At 37.8% G+C, this 23,478-nt stretch overlaps 1 protein-coding gene across 1 annotated transcript in view; it reads right to left on the reverse strand.

Moving 5' to 3' along the window:
- CATSPERB (catsper channel auxiliary subunit beta) overlaps positions 1–23,478 on the reverse strand; it is an 81,833-nt gene that overhangs the window by 30,456 nt on the left and 27,899 nt on the right. Inside the window, exons 10-13 of the mRNA XM_087932214.1 lie at positions 19,713–19,759; positions 17,626–17,778; positions 15,109–15,255; positions 9,126–9,270 (exon numbers count right to left, since the gene is read on the reverse strand). Of these exons, the coding sequence (XP_087788340.1) occupies positions 9,126–9,270; positions 15,109–15,255; positions 17,626–17,778; positions 19,713–19,759 (492 nt within the window). The remainder of the gene's footprint in view (positions 1–9,125; positions 9,271–15,108; positions 15,256–17,625; positions 17,779–19,712; positions 19,760–23,478) is intronic.

Raw genomic sequence — 23,478 nt, forward strand, 5'->3', positions numbered from 1 at the left:
ATGTCTGTCACATGGTCTAACCAGGTCACAGTTCCAACTCTAGCTGGTTTCAGTCCATGCCTTCCCAGCACCTGGTGAGAATGTCCTTGGTTCCTAGGAGAAATTTTATTTTGGCTTCACATCACCAGCTATCTCTATGTCCACCCTCCTGTTCCCACAGCTTCAACTGGCCTCACTGTGGCAGCCCTGAAGATGCTCCAATATGGCTTCAGGGCTGATAGATGAAAGAAACGAAGCTGAAGGAGACCAAAGAATACCTAATCAATACTACTTAGAATCAAGGAAAATCAAGGAAGCACTAGAAATAATAAAGCAGCAAATAACAACTATAGCCAAGAAGATTAGCAGATACGAAGCTTGAATTGCAAATTATAGACAGAATGTCCAACTTCAATCCAATCAGAAACATTTCTCTCTTTTTTTGTAAAAAATTTATTTGGGTTTTCACAAAAACATAATAAAAATAAAACGTCTTTTTTTAGAGAACAACATGTTTCCAGGTTATCACATCTCCATACAGATATAATCTTAATTACATATTCATCTTTTTATATTAATTTCATATCTTATCATTACTTTATAAATTTCCCATTGATTTTTTTTTCATTTACTTTCCTCAGCCTTATTTTGTAACTTCTCATTCATTTCTAATTTTATTACACTTCCTTTTCCAAATTTCCATATCTTCATAGTAATTATACTTATACTTTTATCTGTCCTGTTTACAATTTCATTGTATGTATTTTTTCCATCGTCATCCCAAAAAGAGAAAGAAAAAAGAAATCCCCTCCCCTTCCAGGCATTACAAAGCAAGGTTTCCCCTATATTTACCCAATAGAGTGTGTCACCTTTATATCTTTATATCTATTCAAATTCATCCTAGAAGCTGATATTGATTTCATTACAAATCTTTCACAATTCCTTTCAATTATATTTTATAGATCATTAAACATAATTAATATAGTCTTCTACAATAATCCCCATAATTTATTTCAGTAAGATTCTATACCTTGATTGCTATTTTCCTCTTATTTCCCCTTCTTTCACTTTTATTCCATGTATTTGTTTATTTAATTTAAGTGTTACTAGACATTCCATTACTTAACAATACCAGTTTCATCTTTCACTTTAATCACCTATATTTTCTATTTATTATTATTTCTAATATAACTACACTATCTCTTGTACCCTTGCAGAATCCTCTTTTAATTTATATTAACCATTGTCTCTGTGTCATTTAAATAAACTAATACCTTTTATTGTTGTTTGTTTCCCCTATTTCTTTATTTCCTGTTTCTGTCTCTTGTAACTTCTTTTCCCTTTTATCTTCTCCCGCTTTTTCTCATCAGTTTTTGTCCCCCTCCTCCCTTCTGCTTCTTCCTAGTATCTTGTTTGCTTTTCAAACTGTTCTTTTTATTAATTGCCTCCTCTAATCTCAAATTTTTAATTCCCTTTTCCCCCTTTTTCCATTTTAACCCATATTGTGCCATTTGTTCATTAAAGATGGCCTCTTCTTTGTCCAGCCCTTCTTCTTCTTCACATGCTTCTTGTTGTGTTTCATAGCTTAAAACCTCCATTGCTAAAAATTGTAAAGTGAAGCCAAACGATCCTCCTCTCTCTTTTAACTCTTTTTTCATTTTTTAAGTTCCATTTTCAGTTCCAAAAAGAGTTCTGCCATCTTTAAACACTTGCAAATAATATTTAAAAACAACTGCCCGGTTAATTAAGTCTAATATCCAAAATTCCAAAAATCACCAAATAATTCAGAATAATTCATAATTCAGTTTCTTCTTGCTTCTTTCTTTATTCCGCATTTTAAAGTTCCACTTTTCCTTTCCAGGGGCTCTGTTTTATTGTAGCAAAGTTTCAGTTACAATGTATCCTTTGGAAGTCTTTTAAAATTTCACAGTCAATTCCTTTTGCTGTCAAGTGGCACTCTCTGTTATATCCAACTTCCACCCTTTCTTTTTTTTCCTCCACTTTCTTTACTTTAAAGCAGTGGTTCCCAAAGTGGGCAGTACTGCCCCCTGGGGGGCAGTGGGATGCTTTGGGGGGGGTGCTAAGAAGCAGCAGAGAGGTGTTTGAGGTGCCAGCCCCGCAGGATCATCCCATTGACTGTTGCACCGTTTGAATGCGGCACCTGTGCACAGCGCCTCGAATGCGGAACCCATGTGTGGTGAGCCTTGCCAAGCCGGGGGGGAAGTGGGAGGTAGCAGAAAGGGGGCGCCTTAGCTTGCAGCCTGCCCTCTCCGGCAGAAGCAGCAGAAGTGCGCCAGAAGGCCTGAAAGCTAAACCCTCCCAAGGCACACAGTGGAAGGGGTGGGTGGTCCAATATTAGGGGCCCCTTCCCCAGAGTAGAACAAGGGAGCACACAATGCCCACCTGGCCTCCATCTCTCCAGCCAGCCAGGCTTGCGTGCAGGATGCGGGTGGGTGCCCCTGCAGCTCTCCAAGGCACGTGGCTTGGTTTGGATTGGCTGTACGTGGCCGGGCCAGACCTAGAACCTAGGCTCTCTCTGCAGCCCGGTTCTTTGAACCAAGCCCTGTGCTTGTTTGCTTGCTTGTTTGCTTGCTTGCTTACTTTCCAAGTGATCGTTCCCTCCCCCTCCCCTCTCCCCCTCTGGGCTGCTTCTGCAGGCCTTCCTCCTCCTAGGCAGAGTGTAAAGATGGGAGGAGCACTTCCCCAAAGTTGGGAGTCTCTGAGCATGTGCAGAGCGCCTCCCCTTGCTTGGCCTGATGGAAGTGGACCTTGGGTCGAAGCAAAGAGGGTGAAGACTTTGCATCGCTGCCCCCGGGGAGGTTGGCATTGCAAAATTGGATGTCAAAGAAAGAACTGGGGCAAGGGCAGAGGGGCAGCTGCATTAAGAAGCAGGAAGATCTTAGCCGTGGTTTATTGACTAAGCCAGAATCAAACAGCATGCTAAACTCTAAACCAGAATGGCTGGGTTGATATCCAAAAGGTCTGTCTGTCTGTCTGCCTGCCTGCCTTCCTGCTTACCTGCTTGCCTGTCTTTCTGTCTATTTACCCACCTACCTACCTATCTACCAATATAAATTGATCTATCTATCTATCTATCAACCTACTTTTTCTACTGCCTGCCTGCCTGCCTGCCTGCCTGTCTGTCTGTCTGTCTATCTATCTATCTATCTATCTATCTATCTATCTATCTATCTATCTATCTATCTATCTATCTATCTATCTATCTATCTATCTCTACCTACCTACCTACCTACCTACCTGTCTCTCTCTGTCTCTCTCTCTGTCCATCCATCCATCCATGTTCAATCCATCCATCCAGCAAACCACACCCTCAAATTAGGCCATGCCCACAGAAATTTGAATCCCAACCCTTGTGGGGGGGACCGAGGATGAGTTGTAGCACCAAGGGGGTGGTAGACTGAAAAAGTTTAGGAACCACTGCTTTAAAGGCTTTAATATATCCAAAAGAATCTTTATTTTCCCTTTGAAACTTTAATTTTAGCTTAAGTTTTGCCTAGTTAGTGTCAAACTAATTTCACACAGATTTCTTCTTTAAGCTCTTCTTTTTAAAGTTCAAGGCTGATTACAGTTGTCAAAAGGTTTCCCCCCCTTTTCTTCACCACTTTAAAATTCTTCTTTAAAAAAGACTAATAAATTTAATTCCAGGGTACCTTGCATTTAAATGTTGTTTCTGCTTATCCTGGTCAATCAAGCCATCCCCTTCGTCTCTCCTCCTGCACATTCTTGTCTGGTCGGGTCTTCCTCTTTTGGGTGGCCATATTGTCTACCACTGCAACCGCTTTCAGGAAAGGGAGTGTTGCCAAACCGAGGACGAGAGATGCAGATCCCCTTGACTCAGCTGGTGGTCTCCCCCTTCTTCGCCACCTCTACGAGGTGGCTTCAGCCCCAAATCCAAAGAATCAGGACCCCCCGGTGGCAATCACGGATCGAAACCAAACATGATCGTGGATTTTGATCTGTCACCGAGGAAGCCCAAACCGGAAGTCCAATCCAATCAGAAACATTTCTGAAACTGCAGTGAATCAGTCAGTCCCTGACATCATAGAAACAGTGTAGTTCAAGGATACAGCTTAGTTAAAAGAGGTGGATAAGAATAAAAAAGAAGTTAAAATGAAAGAACTAGCAATAATAGCAGAAATGGTAGAAAAAAGAGCAAGGAAGATCAAGAATTGGTCAACACCAGATGAAGATGAACTGCATGGTTTGTTGTTGAAACATCTAACTAGTCTATATCTATTTGTTGCCAAGCAGTTTAACAACATACTACTAGGAGGTGAAATTGAAGAGTGGCTAATATCTGGCAGATCCAGCAAAAGGGCAGCACCAGGCAACTACAGGCCAATTACCTGCTTACCAACAAGTTTCAAATTGTTAACTGGTGTGTTAACAAGTTGATGCAGTCCAACAGCATCTAGGTGAAAACAATCTCTTTCAATCTGAGTAGAAAGGAAATTGCCCCAATAGCAAAGAAATAAAAGATAAACTCCTAATTGACAAAATGATTTTGTAAAACTGCAAGTGAAGGAAGACTAATCTTTATGTAGCATGGATTTACTATAAAAAGGCATTCAATTCTCTGCTGTATGACTGGACAATCAATTGTCCAGACATAATAGGAGTCAGTAGAAACATCAGAAGCTTTGTGCAAAGAACTTTGGCACAATGGAAGACACTGTTGCAGGTCAGTGGGAGAAACTGGGAGAGGTTAATATCAAGAGAGGAATATTTCAAGGAGATTCACTATTACTGTTACTATTTGTCATTGCATTGTTTCCTCTGTCAGCAATACTGAATAATCCAGGCCATGGCTATCAAACATCAAAAACATCTGCCAGATTATCCCACCTCCTTTTCATGGGCAATCTGAAGCTGCATGGAAAAATACTATCTGAAATAAAATCACTGTCTGAAATAAAATCATCTATATCTATATCTCTGTCTGTCTGTCTGTCTGTCTGTCTGTCTGTGTCTATGTATCTGTCTATCTGTCTATCTATCTATCTATCTATCTATCTATCTATCTATCTATCCCACACTCACTATCAAACAAGGAAAAATAGTAAAAAGTGAAGGAAATAAGATGCCCCACAAAAATAATATTAAGAGTCTGAATGAAGATGATCTGGGTAAAAACAATCTATTCAAACTAATGTAATCATGGCCAGAACTGAAATATCACAAAATGATTTAAAATGCAGATTGTACAAAGAAGAAGAAACAGTGGATCACATGTTCAACTAATGCAAGAAAATTATACAAACTAATTATTAAGAGTGACATAACAAAGTCATCAAAATGATTCCTTGGAACATCTGTATGAAAATTTTCATGTACCACTAAGGCAAAATTGGGAATGTGGAGTTGGAAAATGTAGTTGAAAATGAGCAGATTAAAATAGTGTAGGATTTCCAAATACAAACTGGTAAAGTCTTGCATCATAACACACCAGATACAACTGTGGTTGAAAAAAATAAAGTGTGGATAATTAATGTGGCAATACCAGGTGATAATAGAAAAGAACTGGAGAAGATCACATGGTATCATGTTCTGAAAATCAAAGATTATGACATAAAGTGGCCATGGTAGTCCCAGTGGTTATCAGCACAATGAATAATATACCAGAAAATCTTGGACGGCATTTGGAAAATTTGCTCATTGAAAAAATTCCATCTGTGATTTGCAAAAGGCCATACGCTAATATATTATGGCATCCTAGGTTCTTGGAAAAAACTCCGTGCATATGAAGCCAATACTAGCTGAAGAACTGACAGGTGTAATTTCACATTATTGTGTGTATATAACAATAATAACAACATCAGATGACACAATACTACCAAGTAGCCAGACTGGAGGAGTCTAGACTTGGGTTTTGGATTTAATGATTGATTGATGAATTAAGTTTATATGCTGCCCATCTCACTTGTTACAGAGATTTTGGGTGGTGTATATAATAATACGATCTAATGTAATATAATTAACCTAATCTCTTATTACATTTGCTGCTCAGAGTTTCAGTGGATAAATGAACAACCTTATAAACTTAATAAATACAATATAATACAATAAAATAAAGACCCAATTAAAAGCGAGAACTAAGCATGGGGAAGGGAACAAAGAGATCTACCCCCTTTTCAACTTTGATCCTAATGAAAATCAGTAATTCTGACTCTAACTCTGATCCCCTTCCTTGAAAGTTGCTATAATATTTAGAGAAGGGGGAAAAACACAATCATCATTTCTGTTGCCAGGTCTTTTTCCAGCCCTATGACTCATTTTTCAACAGCTGCCCAGGGACAGCAAGCACTGTGGTCTTTGTTAACCTGGGCAACCACCAATCTGGTATGGAATTCTTTTTCTGTTGTTGTCATCATGGTTAATAGGTTGTGAGTACTCTTAGTGTGGAACCTCAGTCGAGATCTATCTGGCTTGGTATTTTCCCACGTCATTATAGTTGTGCTTTTAAAGTTGAAGCGACATTTCGGCAGAATCTCATCTGCCATCATCAGGCTTGTGTATTGTGTTCGTCTGTGATACAAAGATACAAGCAAATTGAAGGAGCCCCTATGAGATCATCACTGTCACCTGTCATTGCAAACCTGTTCATGGAAGAATTCGAATCCAGAACCCTAGCCAATACCACCCACAAAACCAAACTATGGTTAAGATACATAGTTAATGACACATTTGTTATTTGGCCCCATGGAAAAGAAAACCTAAACAATTTCCTAACACACCTAAACAGCACACAACCCAAAATCAAATTCACCACGGAAATGGAAACAAACCACCAACTACCATTCCTAGATGTACTAATCTACAAAAAAACAGATGACACACTAGGACACACCATATACCAGAAGAAAACACACACCAACCGCTACCTCAATGCCCAATCCCCCCACTACCCAGCACAGATAAACTCCGTGGCCAAAACACTAATTGCCAGAAGCAAATGCCTGGCAGACAAGACACACATTAAGACTGAACTATGCACCCTGACTAAAGTACCGACAGCCAACAGCTTCCACAAAAGCAAAATAACAGGCCTGATCCACAAAAACACACTGAGACATAATGGAGACCCAGAAGATGAACAGACCTATGGAACAGCTGTCCTGCCCTACATAAGAGGTACTACAGACAAAATCAGTAAGATACTACACAGGCATCACATCAAGATTGCCTTCAAAACAGACAGAAAAATAGCAGCCATCCTAAGAAACCCAAAGATAAAATTGACCTGGAAAATCAAGGCATATATGAAGTCCCCTGCGCATCATGCCCAACCACATACATCGGACAGACCAAATAGAAGAATAAGTACCTGCCTGGATAAACACAAAAATGCAGTCAAAAAGCTGGAACACACTTCCTCACTAGTCCATCACATGAAAGCCACAGGTCATAGCATTGACTTCAATGGCACCAAAACCCTACCACTATAGAAAACCCCAGCTACAGAATTATCAGAGAATAGAATAGAATAGAATAGAATAGAATAGAATAGAATAGAATAGAATAGAATAGAATAGAATAGAATAGAATAGAATACTTTATTGGCCAAGTGTGATTGGACACACAAGGAATTTGTCTTGGTGTAAATACTCTCAGTACACATAAAGAAAAGGTACATTCGTTAAGAATCAAGAATCATAACGTACAACACTTAATGATAGTCATAGGGTACAATCAACAATCAAATCATACTAAGAAATAGTCAATATAAATCATAAGGATACAAGCAACAAAGTTACAGTCCTACAATCACAAGTGGGAGGGGCTGGTGATAAGGAGTGATGAGAAGATTAACAGTAATAGTAGTGTAGACTTTGTAAATAGTTGAACAGTGTTGAGGGAATTATTTGTTCAGCAGAGTGATGGCTTTCGGGAAGAAACCGTTCTTGTGTCGAGTTGTTCTGGTGTGCAGTGCTCTATAGCGTCGTTTTGAGGGAAGGAGTTAAAACAATTTATGTCCGGGATGTGAGGGGTCTGTAAATATTTTTACAGAAGCCATAGAGATTGAAAAAAAGACCTGAAAGCATGAATAGAAGAGATGATTCCACCAGACTGTCAATCATTTGGAAGCCTGCACTCACAAACAAAAAAATCTCCACACCACTAGCCAGACAAGCACCTGGGCACAAACAGATCCCCCCTGATACCTCCAGCTCAAACACACCCCAACCAGGCACCCAGATGAAACCTAGCTTCCTAACTAATGATAGCCATCCATTTACCCGGAGCCAAGCTGCACTAAAGGCCTCCAATAAAGTAACACAATGTTGCCAGCCAATCAAGACACAAAAAGAGCCACTAAACAGACAGAAGATATTAGAAACACCAATCAAGCAGAACACAGCAAACTCCAAGACCAATAAACACAGACCAAGACTCCCAGCCAATCAGGATGAAGAAAAAACCATTCTGGCACAGCAATAGGCTGCCCCAAATTTAAATCTGAAACCACTGTAAAAGTCTGACTCACACATGAACACTATACAGAAGCCTGATGAAGGCAGATGAGATTCTGCGGAAACGTTGCTACAACTTTAAAAGCACAACTACAATGACGTGGGAAAATACCCAAACAAAGCTGAATGCCATACATGTAAGTACCCGTGAAAACTTGAGAAAATATATGTGTGTGTGTGTGTGTGTGTGTGTGTGTGTGTGTGTGTGGTATTTAGTTTTGCATATATATGATTTAATAACAACCAAACCATCTTGATTCATGGGTTCAGGTATGTAGGTCTAGGTTTGTTTGGGTCTTTTCCCGTGTAAGATTAAGACTATCTTGGTAACGTTTCGGCAAGGTCCCACTCACCATCCTCAGGCTGGTGCTTTTGGCTTCATGCCAGCGCTAAAGCTGGCCTTTAGAGAGCTTAAGCTCATTAAAAGCTTCTTACTTTTCAGACTGCCATCAACTGCTTTATCTTAACAGACTAATACAGTTATTTCTTTTTACAATGAATACATTCTAAGCTTTTTATTTGCTATTTTTGCTATTTTAGTATTTGATGTTTTATTATTCCATATGTTAATGTGGAAAGACAACAATTGTATCAGATCGTATTTTAAAAGCTTCACAATCCAAGAGTAGTTTTAATTTTAAAAGAATTTCTTACCTGCTTTAGTAAAATAAATATTTGCCTTGTCTGAAACAAATAGTATTCCCTGACTGTGAACACATGAATCTGTGCTTACAATAGTCTCATTAAGCAGCGTAAACAAAGGAAAAAATGAGTTGCCTCCATCAATAGAACCCCATACCTAAAAAAAAAAAAGAGAAAATTGAATATACTTTAAAATCACAATGACTTAAACTTTTTAATTACTTTGTTGGGGCTCAGAAGGAAGGTATGGTTGGAGAACTTAAAAATTAGGACCTTTTAGTTAAGCTAAGAAAGAAAAAAAATGTCCCAGAAGATGGCAGTGTAAAGTTATTGTAAAGAAAATGGTAAGGTTATGTCCAATTTAGCCACTAGGAGTTTGCCTGACTCCAAAGCACTTTTAGATTTACTTTTACCATATTTTATCAAAAAGGATAAATGTAAAATTACAAGTCCCTTCAAGAATATTTGTTTCACAATAAAGCTCTAGACCATGAATGCAGACAAAGTCATTCAAAGTAGAATTATTGAATGCAATTTAGAGTAGAATCTAAAGATAAATGGTTGTAAATGGTCCTCTTGCCTGAGGACAATAACCAAGCAAATATATTTAACAAGATAATAAAGACACAAACAAAAACAATACCACAGAGAAAGAAAAACAAGAGACTCCAGACAAGACCAGCATGGTTGCACAGTCTCTCACAAGCTGAGGGATAAAAAGGACAATTTAAAAAAAAATGGAAAGAGGGCCCTATATCTAGAGCAGAAAACCAGTGAAGAAAGTTAGCACCAACCCCTCTCCTAAAAGAACGAAACATTCCAGGAAATATTAAAAAGGCAGAATATTATATTTCCCTGGATGAAAAAAGGAGAAACATGTTTTTAAAGACAAAGCACCTCCCTGCTGCTCCTTACCCACAGCAGATATTTGGTGCAGATTAAAACTGGTCCAGCCCATCTACAAAAAACAAAAAAACCTCAGCTCCAGGCTGATGGGATTAAGACATGATCCTCCAGGACATAATAGGATTAGCCTCTACCCATCTAGCAACAGAACTCAATACACGGCACCTGGGTATATTACATCACCCAGCTCAGTTCAACCAAACTTATCTCAGACAAACTTCTAGGATTTGCACATGACCCCTACAGCAACCAATAGGATACATGCCACTCCACAGGAACAGGAAGCTCCAGGCCTAGGGCAAGGCCCAAGAGAGGGTATAAATATCTTTCTTTCCACTGTACGTGGTCAGCTACCCAGGACTTCAAACCCATTTGGTCCTGTTCACCATTAAACCATCCTTCCAAGCAGTCTCCATGTTTCCAGTGTCTTTCTCCCCACTTGGAACTGAACCCAGGCGGACCTTTCTTCCAACACCAGAAAATAGCCTGAATTTGTAAAGAAGAAATCAGGAAGGCTTAGCTCAGTATGAACTAAGGCTTGCAACAAATGCCAAAAATAACAAAAAAAAAAGTTTCTTTCAAATATGTAAAGAGTAAGAAAAAAATTCAGGAAAATGGTTGGGCAAATGGAAAAAGTTGGCAAGAAAGTGACAATCAGAAGGGAGAAACAGGACTACTTAATTCCTTCTTTGCATCTGTCTTCACACAAGTGGAAAATATAGCCCAACCTATCAAAAACAGCACTATCTGGAAAACAGAACAGGAATGCAGATCAAAGTAGGCAAAGAATTGATAAAAGAACACCTATTTGCTTTGAGGTCAAATATCTGAAACCAGGTGGTTTACATCCCAGGTTACTGAAAGACCTGATAGATATTATCTTAGAACCACTGAATGAAATCTTTCAGAGATCTTGGAGCCAGAAGACTGAAAAATGCGGATGTGGTTTCAATCTTCAAAAAGGGGAAAAATGGATCCAGGAAACTACCAACCATTCAGCTTGAAATCAATATCTAAGAAAATCCTGAATAAGATAATAAAGCAGCGGATCTGTGAGCCTCTAGAAAGGAACAAGGTGAACTGGAAGTCAGAATGGGTTTCATGCCAGACAGAGCTTATTGCTTTCTTTGATAAAGTGACTAAATTAGTGGGTCATTGAAATGCTGCGCATATAGTATACTTGGATTTCAGTAAAGCATTTGACAAAGTAGATCACAGTCTACTTCTTGGTAAGACAGAACAATGTAAAATAGTACCACCACCATTGGAGCAGAGGTGGTGTTCAACCAGTTCACACCGTTCGGGAGAACCAGTAGCGGCAATTTGGCATGGGTTGCCAAACCAGTAGTGACTTCTGGCTGGCCACGCCCCTGACCCAGTCACCCGGTCATTGCTTGTTCACTTGCCCTGCCCATCTGATGCTTGCTTGTGCTGCCGCCCCACCGCTCGCGCCCCCAGTCACTCCTCCCCTCCTATGTGACATGCTGGGTCCTCGTGGCTTGCCTTTCTAACCTGCCTTCCCACCTGGTGCTTGCGCTCCAACTGAGCAGCCCTGATCTGCCTGCTCACAGGTAAGCCTGCAAGTTGTGCTAGCCCCTCCCCCACCATCCCTGGACCTTGCTGGGCCTCTCCCACTGTCCCTGGACCTTGCCAGGCCTCTACTCACCATCCCAGGCAGCTTGGATGAGAAGGCATGAACAAGGCGGTGGCTGCTCTTTCATCAAGAAGCTCTGGTTCTTTCCTTTTCTTCCAATTTTAGCTATGCCCTTGGTACTCACTGCCATGGGAGCCCAGCACTGCGGTTCCCCTCACTCCAACCAGTAGCCTCTGCTCATGTCAAGAAGCTGGTGGTCAGATGGGAGGAGGCCCAGGACAGGTTCAAGGTGATGTGCTGTTTCCGGGTCAGTTTGGGCAGGGACCAGAGAACTGTGCAGGGATGGTTCACTGAAAAACCTACGGCAGAGCCTTGCAGCTTTTATCTGCCAGATGGCCTCCAGGTAAGGCCTCTCCTCCTCTTCCTCCTCTCCCCTTTTCCTTCCCGCAGTGTCCTGTTTTTCCAAACACCTGGGCCAGGCTAGGCAGCAATTCCCAGGGAGGCGCGCCTAACAAGGAGGCTCAGGCTGTATCCCATGGCTTGCATAAACCACTCCTGTACCTTTCAAAATGGCCACCCGGTACTTCCTTCAGGTGCCCAGGGCTGGTGAGCGGCTCTTCTGAGAACCTGGAGAGGGGAGGCAGGCACACCAGTGGAGACGGGCTTTGGTTGCTCATTCTGCTGTGACTCCGTATGCTGTGCTGTAGCTCACGAGCGCTCTGTCCGGAGGGGGGACCAAAGTGGCCAAACATCACCTTCCACTGGCCCTGCATCCCTGGACTGAGCTCCAGGTGGAAGGGCTTGCTTTGGCATTAGGCTGGAGCAGCGAGGAGGGAAACCGTGCTATCAGAGGCCTGGCTGCCACAGCCTACAAAAAGATCTTCGGTGCCACCAGCATAACAGGCCTGCCTACCCTGGTGCAAGCCCTGGAGGTGGATGAGGTAGGGGAGGGAGAGAACAAGTGGGGGGCCTGTGAAGGGGCTGTGAAAGAACGTGCTTGGGATGCGGCTCCATCCCTGGAAAAAGTGGTGCAGCTGCTGACAATTTGGGGAGCAGCTCCTTGCATTGTGGCTGCTAGTATTAAAAAGAAGAATAGAAAAGGGGGCTGCTGTGTATTGTTTAATGGACTGCTAAATTGGCAAAAGGATATCTAAATTGGCCAGCCCACCTAGTCACATGTCCACCTAGCAACACCCATCCAGTCACATGACCACATAGCCATGCCCACCAAGCCACATCCACATTAGCAATAGTAAAAAAAAATGAATCCAACCACTGCATTGGAGGTTTTCAAGAAAAAATAGAACAGCCATTAGTCCAAGGTCCCTTTCAGCTCTATGATTTTATGATTCTACTAACTATTCAAATTGCTTTCATAAGGCAGTTCTAAGGTATCAATTAAATGACCTCTGGTTTTGGGAAGGCTCCAGAACTGTAGTCAGATTTTTTTAACATTGCTATACCTGTCAAAAGGTTTGGGACTCCTTTTCTCTGCATCTTGTGCAGGCATTTTAATTAGATACAGTGTAATTTATAAAGTTCTATATACATTTATCCTGTAATGGAATTTTAATAAACTAATCTTTCTATATCTTAGAAATAGAATCAATTTAAATTGTGGACCTTCTTGGATACATAAAAGATTTTTTGCTGGAGACAAATCTCTCCAACAAATGCATTCTCATGTCTCATTTGTATGAATATGTACTGTATATAACTGTATATATTCACGTAAGGCCACATTCCCCAAAAAAAGACTGGACCAGGAGAAAAATTAAATCAACATTATCAATATAATAAATATAACATCAATAAATCAATATAATTCAAAAATAATATTAGTAAAATTAATAATTACTGTTGAAATTAATTGCCAAAAAGTAGAGTTTGAATCACTTATTTGCACCTCTTGCTCATTTGCTAATTTTCAAACATGTCATCCTTTATTACCATACTTCCAGCCAACATAAGATATTCCCCATCCTGATTTTATAGGAAGTTATCTGGGGGAAAAACTCTTTTCCTTTCAGGTAAACTTCTCCTGTACGTGGTTTTATTTGTTTATGGTTCTTGACAGAGCATTATTTTACTAGGTGATGTTGTTATTTATCTTGTTATTTTAGTTATTTCAATCCTATTTGCCTGATGAGTGCTATAATATCCATCTGATAGTGGGACAGCATTTTCAAGAAAAAATGTGGCTGGATGTTGGATCCAGACTGGCAAAATTTCTCTAGAGAAAGGGGAAATAAGTTAAGATAACCCTTGTGCACTCTGGATAACCACTCATCATGATTAGAATTATGGTTTTGCAGTCATTTTATGATTTGAGTGGCTTGGAGTCAATGGATACAATCTAAACTCATGCTCATAACATAGCCTTTTAGGGACAAAAAGCTTGACAATGCCTCATTTCATAATAATTATTTGGATTATTTTTTAATTGTATTGCTTTGGAAATATTTTATTGCTTTGGAAAAAATTAAGACTTTTTTGGGTTTTTAAATATTCAACAAAAGGATGAGTGGAATATTGATTTAAGGAAGTTTTGAAATATGTCAATGATGACTCAATCAGTCAGGCCTTTAGACATCTTTGACTTGGATGATTGAGCCTTCATTGACATACTGCAAGCCACTTTGGGGAGAAACCTCTAAAAGTTGGTTTGGCAAGAGTTGGTACATTCCAACAACTCTCTGCCTAATTAATTTGCTCTGACTGATAAAGTTGTTTAGATGAGCAATGAAACATCTTAGATTAACAAAATGTACACCAGTTGCCATGATTCAACCTTTAAACACGAAGTGTTGAAATGTACTACAGCTCAGATGGACTCAGATTAAATATTTTGAAGTTAATTGAATTATTTCACCTGAAAACTTTCTTTGTTTACATTTGGGAACAAAGATAATTAATAAGATGGCTGTGAAGGTTGGCCACTAAAGGATACCAGATGGAAACAAATAGTAGCTCTGATGAGAGAGTATTACCATTGAAAATTATTTAAGAGAAACATATATAAAGTATATTACAAGCTTACAATCATTTTAACATACAAATTCAATCCACAGTATTCACATTATCACATGTCCATTAAAAATAATTAAATCAGATATCTACATCACTTAAGAATCACATCCATAAGAATACCAACACAAAAGTGTTTCTTCACTGGTTTTGAAGAAACATGTATCCTACACTAATACAGTAGTTTTACACACAGTTGAAAAGTATCCTACTACACCATCTTGAAAATGCATTTTGCAACTTCTTTGAAAACTTCTTTTAAAATTGTATTTGTCTCAGCTACAGAAGAATAAGAAGGTTTATAAATGGCCAAATCTCCAAATGGCATCATGATGTAATCACTCACTGTTTCCTGTCACTCTTTTTTCTCTTCATTTATATCTACAGCTCCTTCCAAAAAAGCAACAATTAAAAGAATTAAAAGAATAATCAAAATTGTCAGTTTCACATCTCTTCCATCTTACACACCTGGGTTCCATAAACATACACAAAATGACTTCCTGGTTGAACAAATAATCCAGTTGCCGTAAATTCTGGAAATACGTAAGGAGGAAATTTGGTTTCTTTATTCAATGCACCATCTGTTAACTTATGCACAGATACAAGGATTTGGCCCTGGGAAGAAAAGGAAAGAAAAATACTAAAGTTTGTACCTTATCAAAGGCACAGAATAAACAAGAACTACATGTAACTTAGCAAGTAAATTTGTCAGCGGAACAGCGTTCATCTGAACTTATGAGGCCTTTGTAAGAAACTTAATTTTTTGTTAGTACGCAGAAAGCTGGAAGAATTAGGGTGGGAGCATGGAGAGAGCGGGACAAAGAGAATAAGAAAAACTGGGTGACAACTTTTCTTCCTGCTCAGCTGTGGTATGAAGACCAAATTGCAATATGCATACTTTCCTGTCTTTTGACGAGGAAAACATCCTTCCACTTCCATAAACATCAGAATTCATCAGAATAATTTATTCTAATTCTAGCAGGAATTCAGTGAGTCAATGAATGGGAAAATGTGGCATATTCTAATGGCAGATAATTATACAATTATTATTTTAAAAAACTTTAAGGACCTGTGTCACAGTAATTAAGTGCTCAAGGCTGATGTTGCCTTAGGCAAATTGGTTTGGTGTTCCTTGTGAAGAAACATGCCAATGTCCAAATGACTCCTTGGGGGTCTCCTTAAATCCTTTCTCCAAATACTGTAGAAACAGCTGAACCTACATAATAGAATACAATTTCCTAAAGAATGATCCCATTATCCAGGAATTTTGAGTGAAAAGGGGCAGGAAAGGACAATTGCCTGTTATTTTTAATTCTCTTTTCGTAAAATTGGGAAATTCATTCTACCGAATGATCTGGATAGAAAACTGTTCTGTTGTAATGGACAATGCAATCGTTTTTCTTTGCTTGACAAGACCCTTAAAGCCATTTTTTATCCATATGAAAACATTTTAACAGGTGCTTATTTTTAAAGATGCTATTCCCACAAGACTTATTATAAAAACCTGTTAATGCACAAGATTGTAATGAGAAACTATCAAGGAATGATAAGACTATAGCTGGACAGTTAATGATTTCTTCTTCAGGAAGCAATAAAGGGTAAAATGCTGGTAGTCTTTATAGTGGATATGAGCATGCCCAGGTTAGCCATACATCTAAAGATGTAATGATTCCCATATAGAAGAATAGATATTGTTCAGGGTTGAATGGCTGGGTTCTTAGTATTTTTTCAACCCTATGCTGATTATTATTTAAGACTAATTAAAGATCATAACAACTTTGAAACCTATAAACTGATAAGATGAACAAAAATTTGCTCCAAACCATGAAAACCACCTTGATGTAACAGGCTACAATGCCAGTTTGAAGGGCTCAGTGAAATGAAATTACTTTGATTCAGGTTCCTTGAGAAAACCTTGCAGATAAATTAGTTCCTGCTTTGATTTTTTTTACAAATTTATTTATAGATTTAATTATTTATATACAGTACATCAATGTCCAGCAAATTAGCCTTAATACTACAACAACATATCAAAGCAGGCTCAAATAATAAAAGCAACAAAAACCACCATTTAGACTTGTCAAGTAAATAAAATAAAATAAATAAAAAAGAGAGTGAAATAAAACAAAACAAATATAAATGCCAGATAAAATAAAAAGACTCCCTCATAAAATTGTTCCAATATTAGAATACCTTAACCCTTGATATGGCAATAACTTCTAATAAGAACTTGGTAACTCTGCATGTAGTAGCAGGGTTCTAGTCTGAGAGTATAAATCAAATCACCTATGCCTCATTAAATACTCTAGCATATTGGTTCTCGCAGAACAGACAGTACAGAAATACATGAATTAAGATTTCCTTGTTGGTGGAATTCCTCAGGAGAAGCCAATGTTCAACTACTCTCTCTATCATGCTAAAAGCATAACCAGCAGTGCTGAGTGCTTCTTTTCCCTCGCCTTAAAAAAAAAAATCTGAAAAACTTTAGATAATTTGAATTTGAAACAATTTATTTAAAAAATCATAATATGAATAATCTGAAAGAAAAACTTCAGTGCATATCAGTATTATAAGGATAAAATTGGCAAAGTGCATAAAGATGGCTAGGTAACAATAAATATCTCAAAAACATATTTAAAGAGCAATAAATTCACATAACTGAACAATCAAAAATAAGTACTGGGGTAAAAGGAGAAAGTTGAGGCACTTTTATAAACACCAAGTGACGTAGGAATAGTAAAGTCCTAGATTGCTTCAGATATGTTATCCCATTGCTGTTTACTGTACCATAGCACAATTGAAAAATTTTGATCACATCATTTTAATTAAATAATTTTTTAAAAAAACTGCATGATGAAGGGAAGGGAAGGAAAGGGAAGGGAAGGGAAGGGAAGGGAAGAGAAGAGAAGAGAAGAGAAGAGAAGGTCTCAAAAGCAACAAAGTATACATAAACAAATGGAAAAAGTACCATTTCTAATACTCTACCTTTTGCGATAGTAGCGCTATACCAGTATCCTGCTCATAATGAATAACAAAAGAAATTACTCGTCTAGAAATATGCTTTTCGGCTTGGGATTTATGTGGTAAGCAACTGTGCCATTTTGTAAATGAATCATTACTATAGAAGCAGGTGGATTCCTGTAAAAGCATGAGGAAGATAAATATAAAACTGCAAGATATTTAACTGTTAATATATCTGGAGTTATATTATATTCTTGACTTAAAGATACTGCCAAATAATCTGTTCAGCATATTCAAACAAATCCGAAAGAAAAGGATCAAGGCCAAGAGTTCAAGCTTCCAATCGGAATGAGCTTCTGAAATACACTGGGATCCTGTATTTCTGATTAAAATTATTCTTTTCTCCATTCATCTCCCAACTGCTACTTGTTCCCATACAGCCTTAGGTACAAAAACCAGCCAGGCCAATGGGATTTCTAGTTGGAATTTACATGTACATAAAAAGCACAAATTTAAAATATTGTATACTTGACTCTAAAAAGCAGGTGAAGAAAAGAGAAGCAAAACTGAATTCACAAAAGACCAAGTATCCCACTCTGAGAATGCACATATTATATTCAGCTATATTGGATATTTTCTTGTTGTGTGAACAACTTGTGATTGTCAGACAATGTTTATAGATTAGAATTATGTATAGAGGCAGTCAATGTGTCAACTATAAAACGTGTATACAAAATGGAGTAACTGCCAGAATCCTGACACAATGAGAGCTAATGATATTGGGAATACAGTTGATATTTTAATGCAAGTATAAACTTTTGAGCATGTCTACTTTCCTCACTTCACCTCTATTTGTGTTGTGGTTAGCCGGCAGCAGGTGCAGACGGCTGAGGAGAGTGAGGGCTCAGATGAGGGGCCAGGACCATTAGGGATTGGACTGCTGCCTTCAGAGATTGTGGGGGCTGGCTGCAGTGATGAGGAGGTTCCTGAGGAGCCTGTGCCAAGTGCGCGTGCACGAAGGATTGCTTGGAGGAAAGAACAGTTACAACAGCAAGGGCTACTCGGGAGTAAGGCTGCAAGGCAATGGCCCCTTCTTCAAGAAGATAAAAGCCAGCTGTGAAATTAACCTTCTTTGAAGAAGGCAAAGATGTTTCGTGGACATTGCAGTTGGTATTTGAAGACTCTTATAAACTAATTCTTATCTGTTGTTTTTTGGCAGACTTGAAAAAACTTGGCAAGGCTCTTTCTTGTCAAAGCTAATTAGTTGGAAGCAGCCTTTTATCTGTGAAGAAACAGGATTCTTAGCTTAAATATAAAAAGGTTATACCTCTGCCTTTGTCTTGTGTTTGCTCTCTTAGAACCAGATTTGGGTCAGAACAATTTGGTTAATTGACCAATAAGTTCAACTTCTTTGAGATTTGATGGAACTTTCATGTTTCCATCTCTTCTTGTCTGAGTATTCTTACTATCATCTCATAGCAAACTTATAGTAAATGGTAAATAGCTTAAGCGTTAGTGAGCACAGGTAGTCCTTGACTTACAATAGTTCATTTAGGGATCGTTCAAAGTTACAATGGCATTGAAAAAAGTGACATGGCTGTTTTTCATGATTATGACCTTTGCAGCATCCTCATGATTATGTCATCAAAATTCAGATGTTTGGCAACTGGTTGATATTTATTGCAGTGTCCCAGTCTCCTTTTGCAACTTTCTCACAATCGAAGTCAGATTCACTTAATAAACATGTTACTAATTTATCAACTGAAGTGATTCACTTAACAACTGAGGTAAGAAAGATTGTTATATGGGTTAAAACTCAACATATTTCTCACTTAACGGCATAAATTTTATGCTCTATTGTGGTCATAAGTCAGGGACTACCTTAATTAGGCCGAAAAATCTCTCTTTGTCCCTGTCTCTCCCCCCCATCTCTCTCTCCCTTCCTTCCTTCCTTCCTTCCTTCCTTCCTTCCTTCCTTCCTTCCTTCCTTCCTTCCTTCCTTCCTTCCTTTCTTTTTTTCTGCTCAATCCTCTATATGATGTTCCTGGGTCAGCTTCTATATTGAACAAAATAGACCAAGCTATGATAAAAATGGTCATTGTTTGTCTTACCTGACTCAATGTCTTATCTTTGTTGAATGAGAGACTAACATAATCCACTAGAAGAAAAAGGAAATGCATGTAATTGCTTATATTTCTAAAGTACAAAGATGTACACATCTAGTTACATACAATAATTGCAGAAAAATGTATGGTTGTTTTTTTTTAAAGCAAGGTAGCACAAATTAACATGATTTTTTTGAGACTTGTTTTTAGAAATCTTTTGATGTGTAATTCACTTTTGAATAATCACCCAGAGTCAGGTTATAGGGAAGATGGATAGCATAAACATTTAATAAATAAAATGGGCAGTAACCCTGTAGCATTTCCATACTCCATACTTTTTAGCATTAAATATAAATTATTATTAATGTATAATAAACATAAATATTTCACAGAATAGCTTTCCTAGACTGTACTAAACATTTAAATTAGGTTAATGGCATAGTATCTGTGGCTACTATATACTTTGTTGCATGAAACATTCTGAAAAAGTTTGAAGTGTTATGTTCTGCTTATTATTCTCTGGATGGTATAAAGCAGACAGAGTAACTCCACAAAACATCCATAACAAAGTCTTTTTTATTGGTTCATCAGGTATCCTCATAACTCACATTTGTGATGAAGTTCTTCTTAATGTCCAATCCTTTGCATATCTGTCTTGTAGTGTAGAAAGATAAAAAGGTCTCAACCCCATGATGATTGGAACAGCTGCATGGTATGGTGGTTTCAGGCAAGAGTGAGGCAGCCTCCCCCAACCCAAAAAGGGGCAATATAGTGACCAATCAGGATTACAGATGTGGTCACGTGACATGGACTACATTTCCCAGGATACCTTTAACTACATTTACCATGATGCATTCCCTTAAGGGGACAGCTCACAATTCCTAAGTAACTATCCTAAATCCCATTAACTCTAAACTGTCTGGACAGCACAGTTATATACTAATTATAGTCTGTCTTTCAAATAAGAGGTTCCATGACTGAGAATGACCTTGAACTTGGATTAGTCAAACACTTTAATATTACAATTAAATATTGTGTACAGAGAAAGGTTTACATACATTTTAAGTCAGAGGTGGGATTCAAAAAATTTTATTACTGGTTCTGTGGGCGTGGTTTGGTAGGTGTGGCAGGGGAAAGATACTGTAAAATCTCCAGTCAGAGGTGGTATATTCCAGTTCTTTGAACTACTCAAAATTTCCACTACTGGTTCTACAGAACTGGTCAGAACCTGCTGAATACCACCTTTGTTTTAAGTATCATTATTAAATAGGGTAAAGCATTTTGTTGCTCTTTTGGTTTAGGAAACCAAACTTGTGAATAAGAATTTTTCTTTTTTTTTCTATGCTGGGTCAAAATAATTTACATTGTGGTACTATATTCCAAGTATTGCAACACTTGTGGGCTAGGGTGTTATGTTGAGATATAAAATGTGAGGCCAGAGGATTTTCAGCATCTCCATGTCAGTACTTAGGGCCCCTTCCATTTTTTTTCAGTTATGGGGAGAATTAAGGAGCATAATATTTGCTTCAACCCTTCTCAAGTTTTAACACCTCAACATTGCCCTCTTGCAAAATAAATTCTATCCACTTTTGGAAGGAATCTTCCAAAAGTTCAGTGAAGCTCAAGCTAATGAAGCTTATGCAGTCCTGCATTACTCTAATCCCTGTTTTCCCCCCTAATGACATGATAACAAGTCACACTGACCTAAATTTATATGGTTACAGTTCATGCACTGTGGGGTCATGCATTGCGCTAAGCTAAAATCAAATACAGCACATTTTGAGGTTTTTTTTTTAAAAAAAAATAGGTCAAAAAATTCAGCAGACAAGGAATAGAGTGACCCAGCTGTTAAATAAACGTGTAGAAAAGGCATTTATTCAGTCCCACATATATGTTGCCAGTGTGTGTGTCAAAAATTTAAAATATAACTATGGTCACTATCTTGATTCTGACACTAACATCGCTGACTGACACAATTTCCAGAGCTAACAGTAAGTGCCATTTTAACTGAAAAACTAAAAGTGGGCTATTTGAAGTTCTGTCCTTAAACTCACCTATGTGTGAGTTTATTATTCATTCTTCAATGGACTTAACAGTAGATTGGGTTTTTGATTGATTTTGGGTTGTGGACCTGAACATTCCAATATGGGTTAAAGTGAAACTGTTATTGATCTTAAAATACACTTGTTTTAACTAATATGTGAATTTATTTATTTATTTTTATATATTTTTTTATTAATTTTCAATAAACAAACATACACAAACAAAACACAAAACATGAAAACATAAAACTTCTTTTTGGAAAGCGGCTTAGTCCTGGGTTACATCTTTTTGTACAGACATAAATTCGAATTCATGCTCACTTTATATACCATTTCATATCTTATTTACCATTCTACATTTTCTATATAGCTTCTCCCCTCTTTTCACTCTCTTAATTCTGTTTTATTTATTTCATCCCAATTTAAATCATTATGCTTATATCTTTTGTCTGTTCTGTTTCAATTATCTATTATCTTTTCTCATTAACACAAAATTTCTCCTGTAATCACTGATTGAAGTATGATGCCTTTATATCTTTCCCCTAAATTTAACACTTAAAATAATATATAATTTTCATTCAGATTCTGCTTAGTACATTCTAAAGCTACGTACTATATTTTAAAGTAAGAAAAAATAATAAATTTATAGTATAGTTAAAACAATAATCCATAGCAAATTAAACTCTATCGTTAAGTCTTAAACATTTTACACATTCCTTTTAACATTTTATCCCGTTTTATAATCATATAATATTCCAGTTTTCTAACACTATTTCAAATACAAATACAACAATACAGTCCTTATGTACTTTTGCAGAATCTCTTTTTTAATTATATTTTTACCCATTATCTCTGAATAAATCCTGTTTCTTTACATCTTGTTTCAAACCTTTGTAACTTTTCTTCCCTTTTCCCTTCCTTTCTTCTCCAGTCTAGCCTTTATACCCCCTTGTCTCTTGATCATCACCCTCTTGATCTCCACCCTCTTCTGTATTCCTCTTTTCTGTTGCTTTCTGACATTGTATTGATTTTTCACCTTATTTTTCCCTTTTTTGGTTGTTTTTTTAAGTCTTAAATTCTCCATTCTCTTTCCCCTCTTTACCTTTTCTTCCCCAGCTAGAGTTGCTTGTTCATTAAAGATGGCTTCTTCTTCATCCCAATCTTCTTGTTCTTGTAGTTTCTGATTAGTCTTTCAAATAATAATTTCCAAAAGTCCTAAAGTCACCAAACAATCCAAATACACACAGACTGTTTCATTTAACACTTTCTTCTTTTTACACTTTCTCTTCCTGGGGTTACAGTTCAGTTGCAAAGTTCCAATTAAAATGTATCTTTTAGAAGTCTTGTTACAATTTAGCTCTAGTCTTATAAATTCCAAGCAGCCTCCTCCAGCAAGATCTTGATATTAATTCTTTTCCTCTCCCTTCCCACTTATAGCAAAAAAGTTTTTTTTTTCAAATGTTCAGAAATCTTTATTGTCCCCTTGGCTTTAATTTTCCAGTTTAATTACCTGCTGATGCCAAAACGGGTTTTTCCAATTTCTCATTTCATCTGCTTTCACCATAAGGAAGGAGAGTGAGAAAAAACCAACTTTCCCTTTTTACTTTCATTTGCCACTTTTTCCAAGTCTTCTTTGGGAGCGATGTATCTTTAATAAAATTTAAATTCCAGGGTATTTAAATGTTACTTATTATCCCAGTCAGCCAAAATTTTCACTTCTCAGCTTCCTC

Source organism: Pseudonaja textilis, chromosome 1, assembly GCF_049901715.1.
Source record: "Pseudonaja textilis isolate UNSWEBS1 chromosome 1, rPseTex1.2, whole genome shotgun sequence".
NCBI classification, from domain to species: domain Eukaryota; kingdom Metazoa; phylum Chordata; class Lepidosauria; order Squamata; family Elapidae; genus Pseudonaja; species Pseudonaja textilis.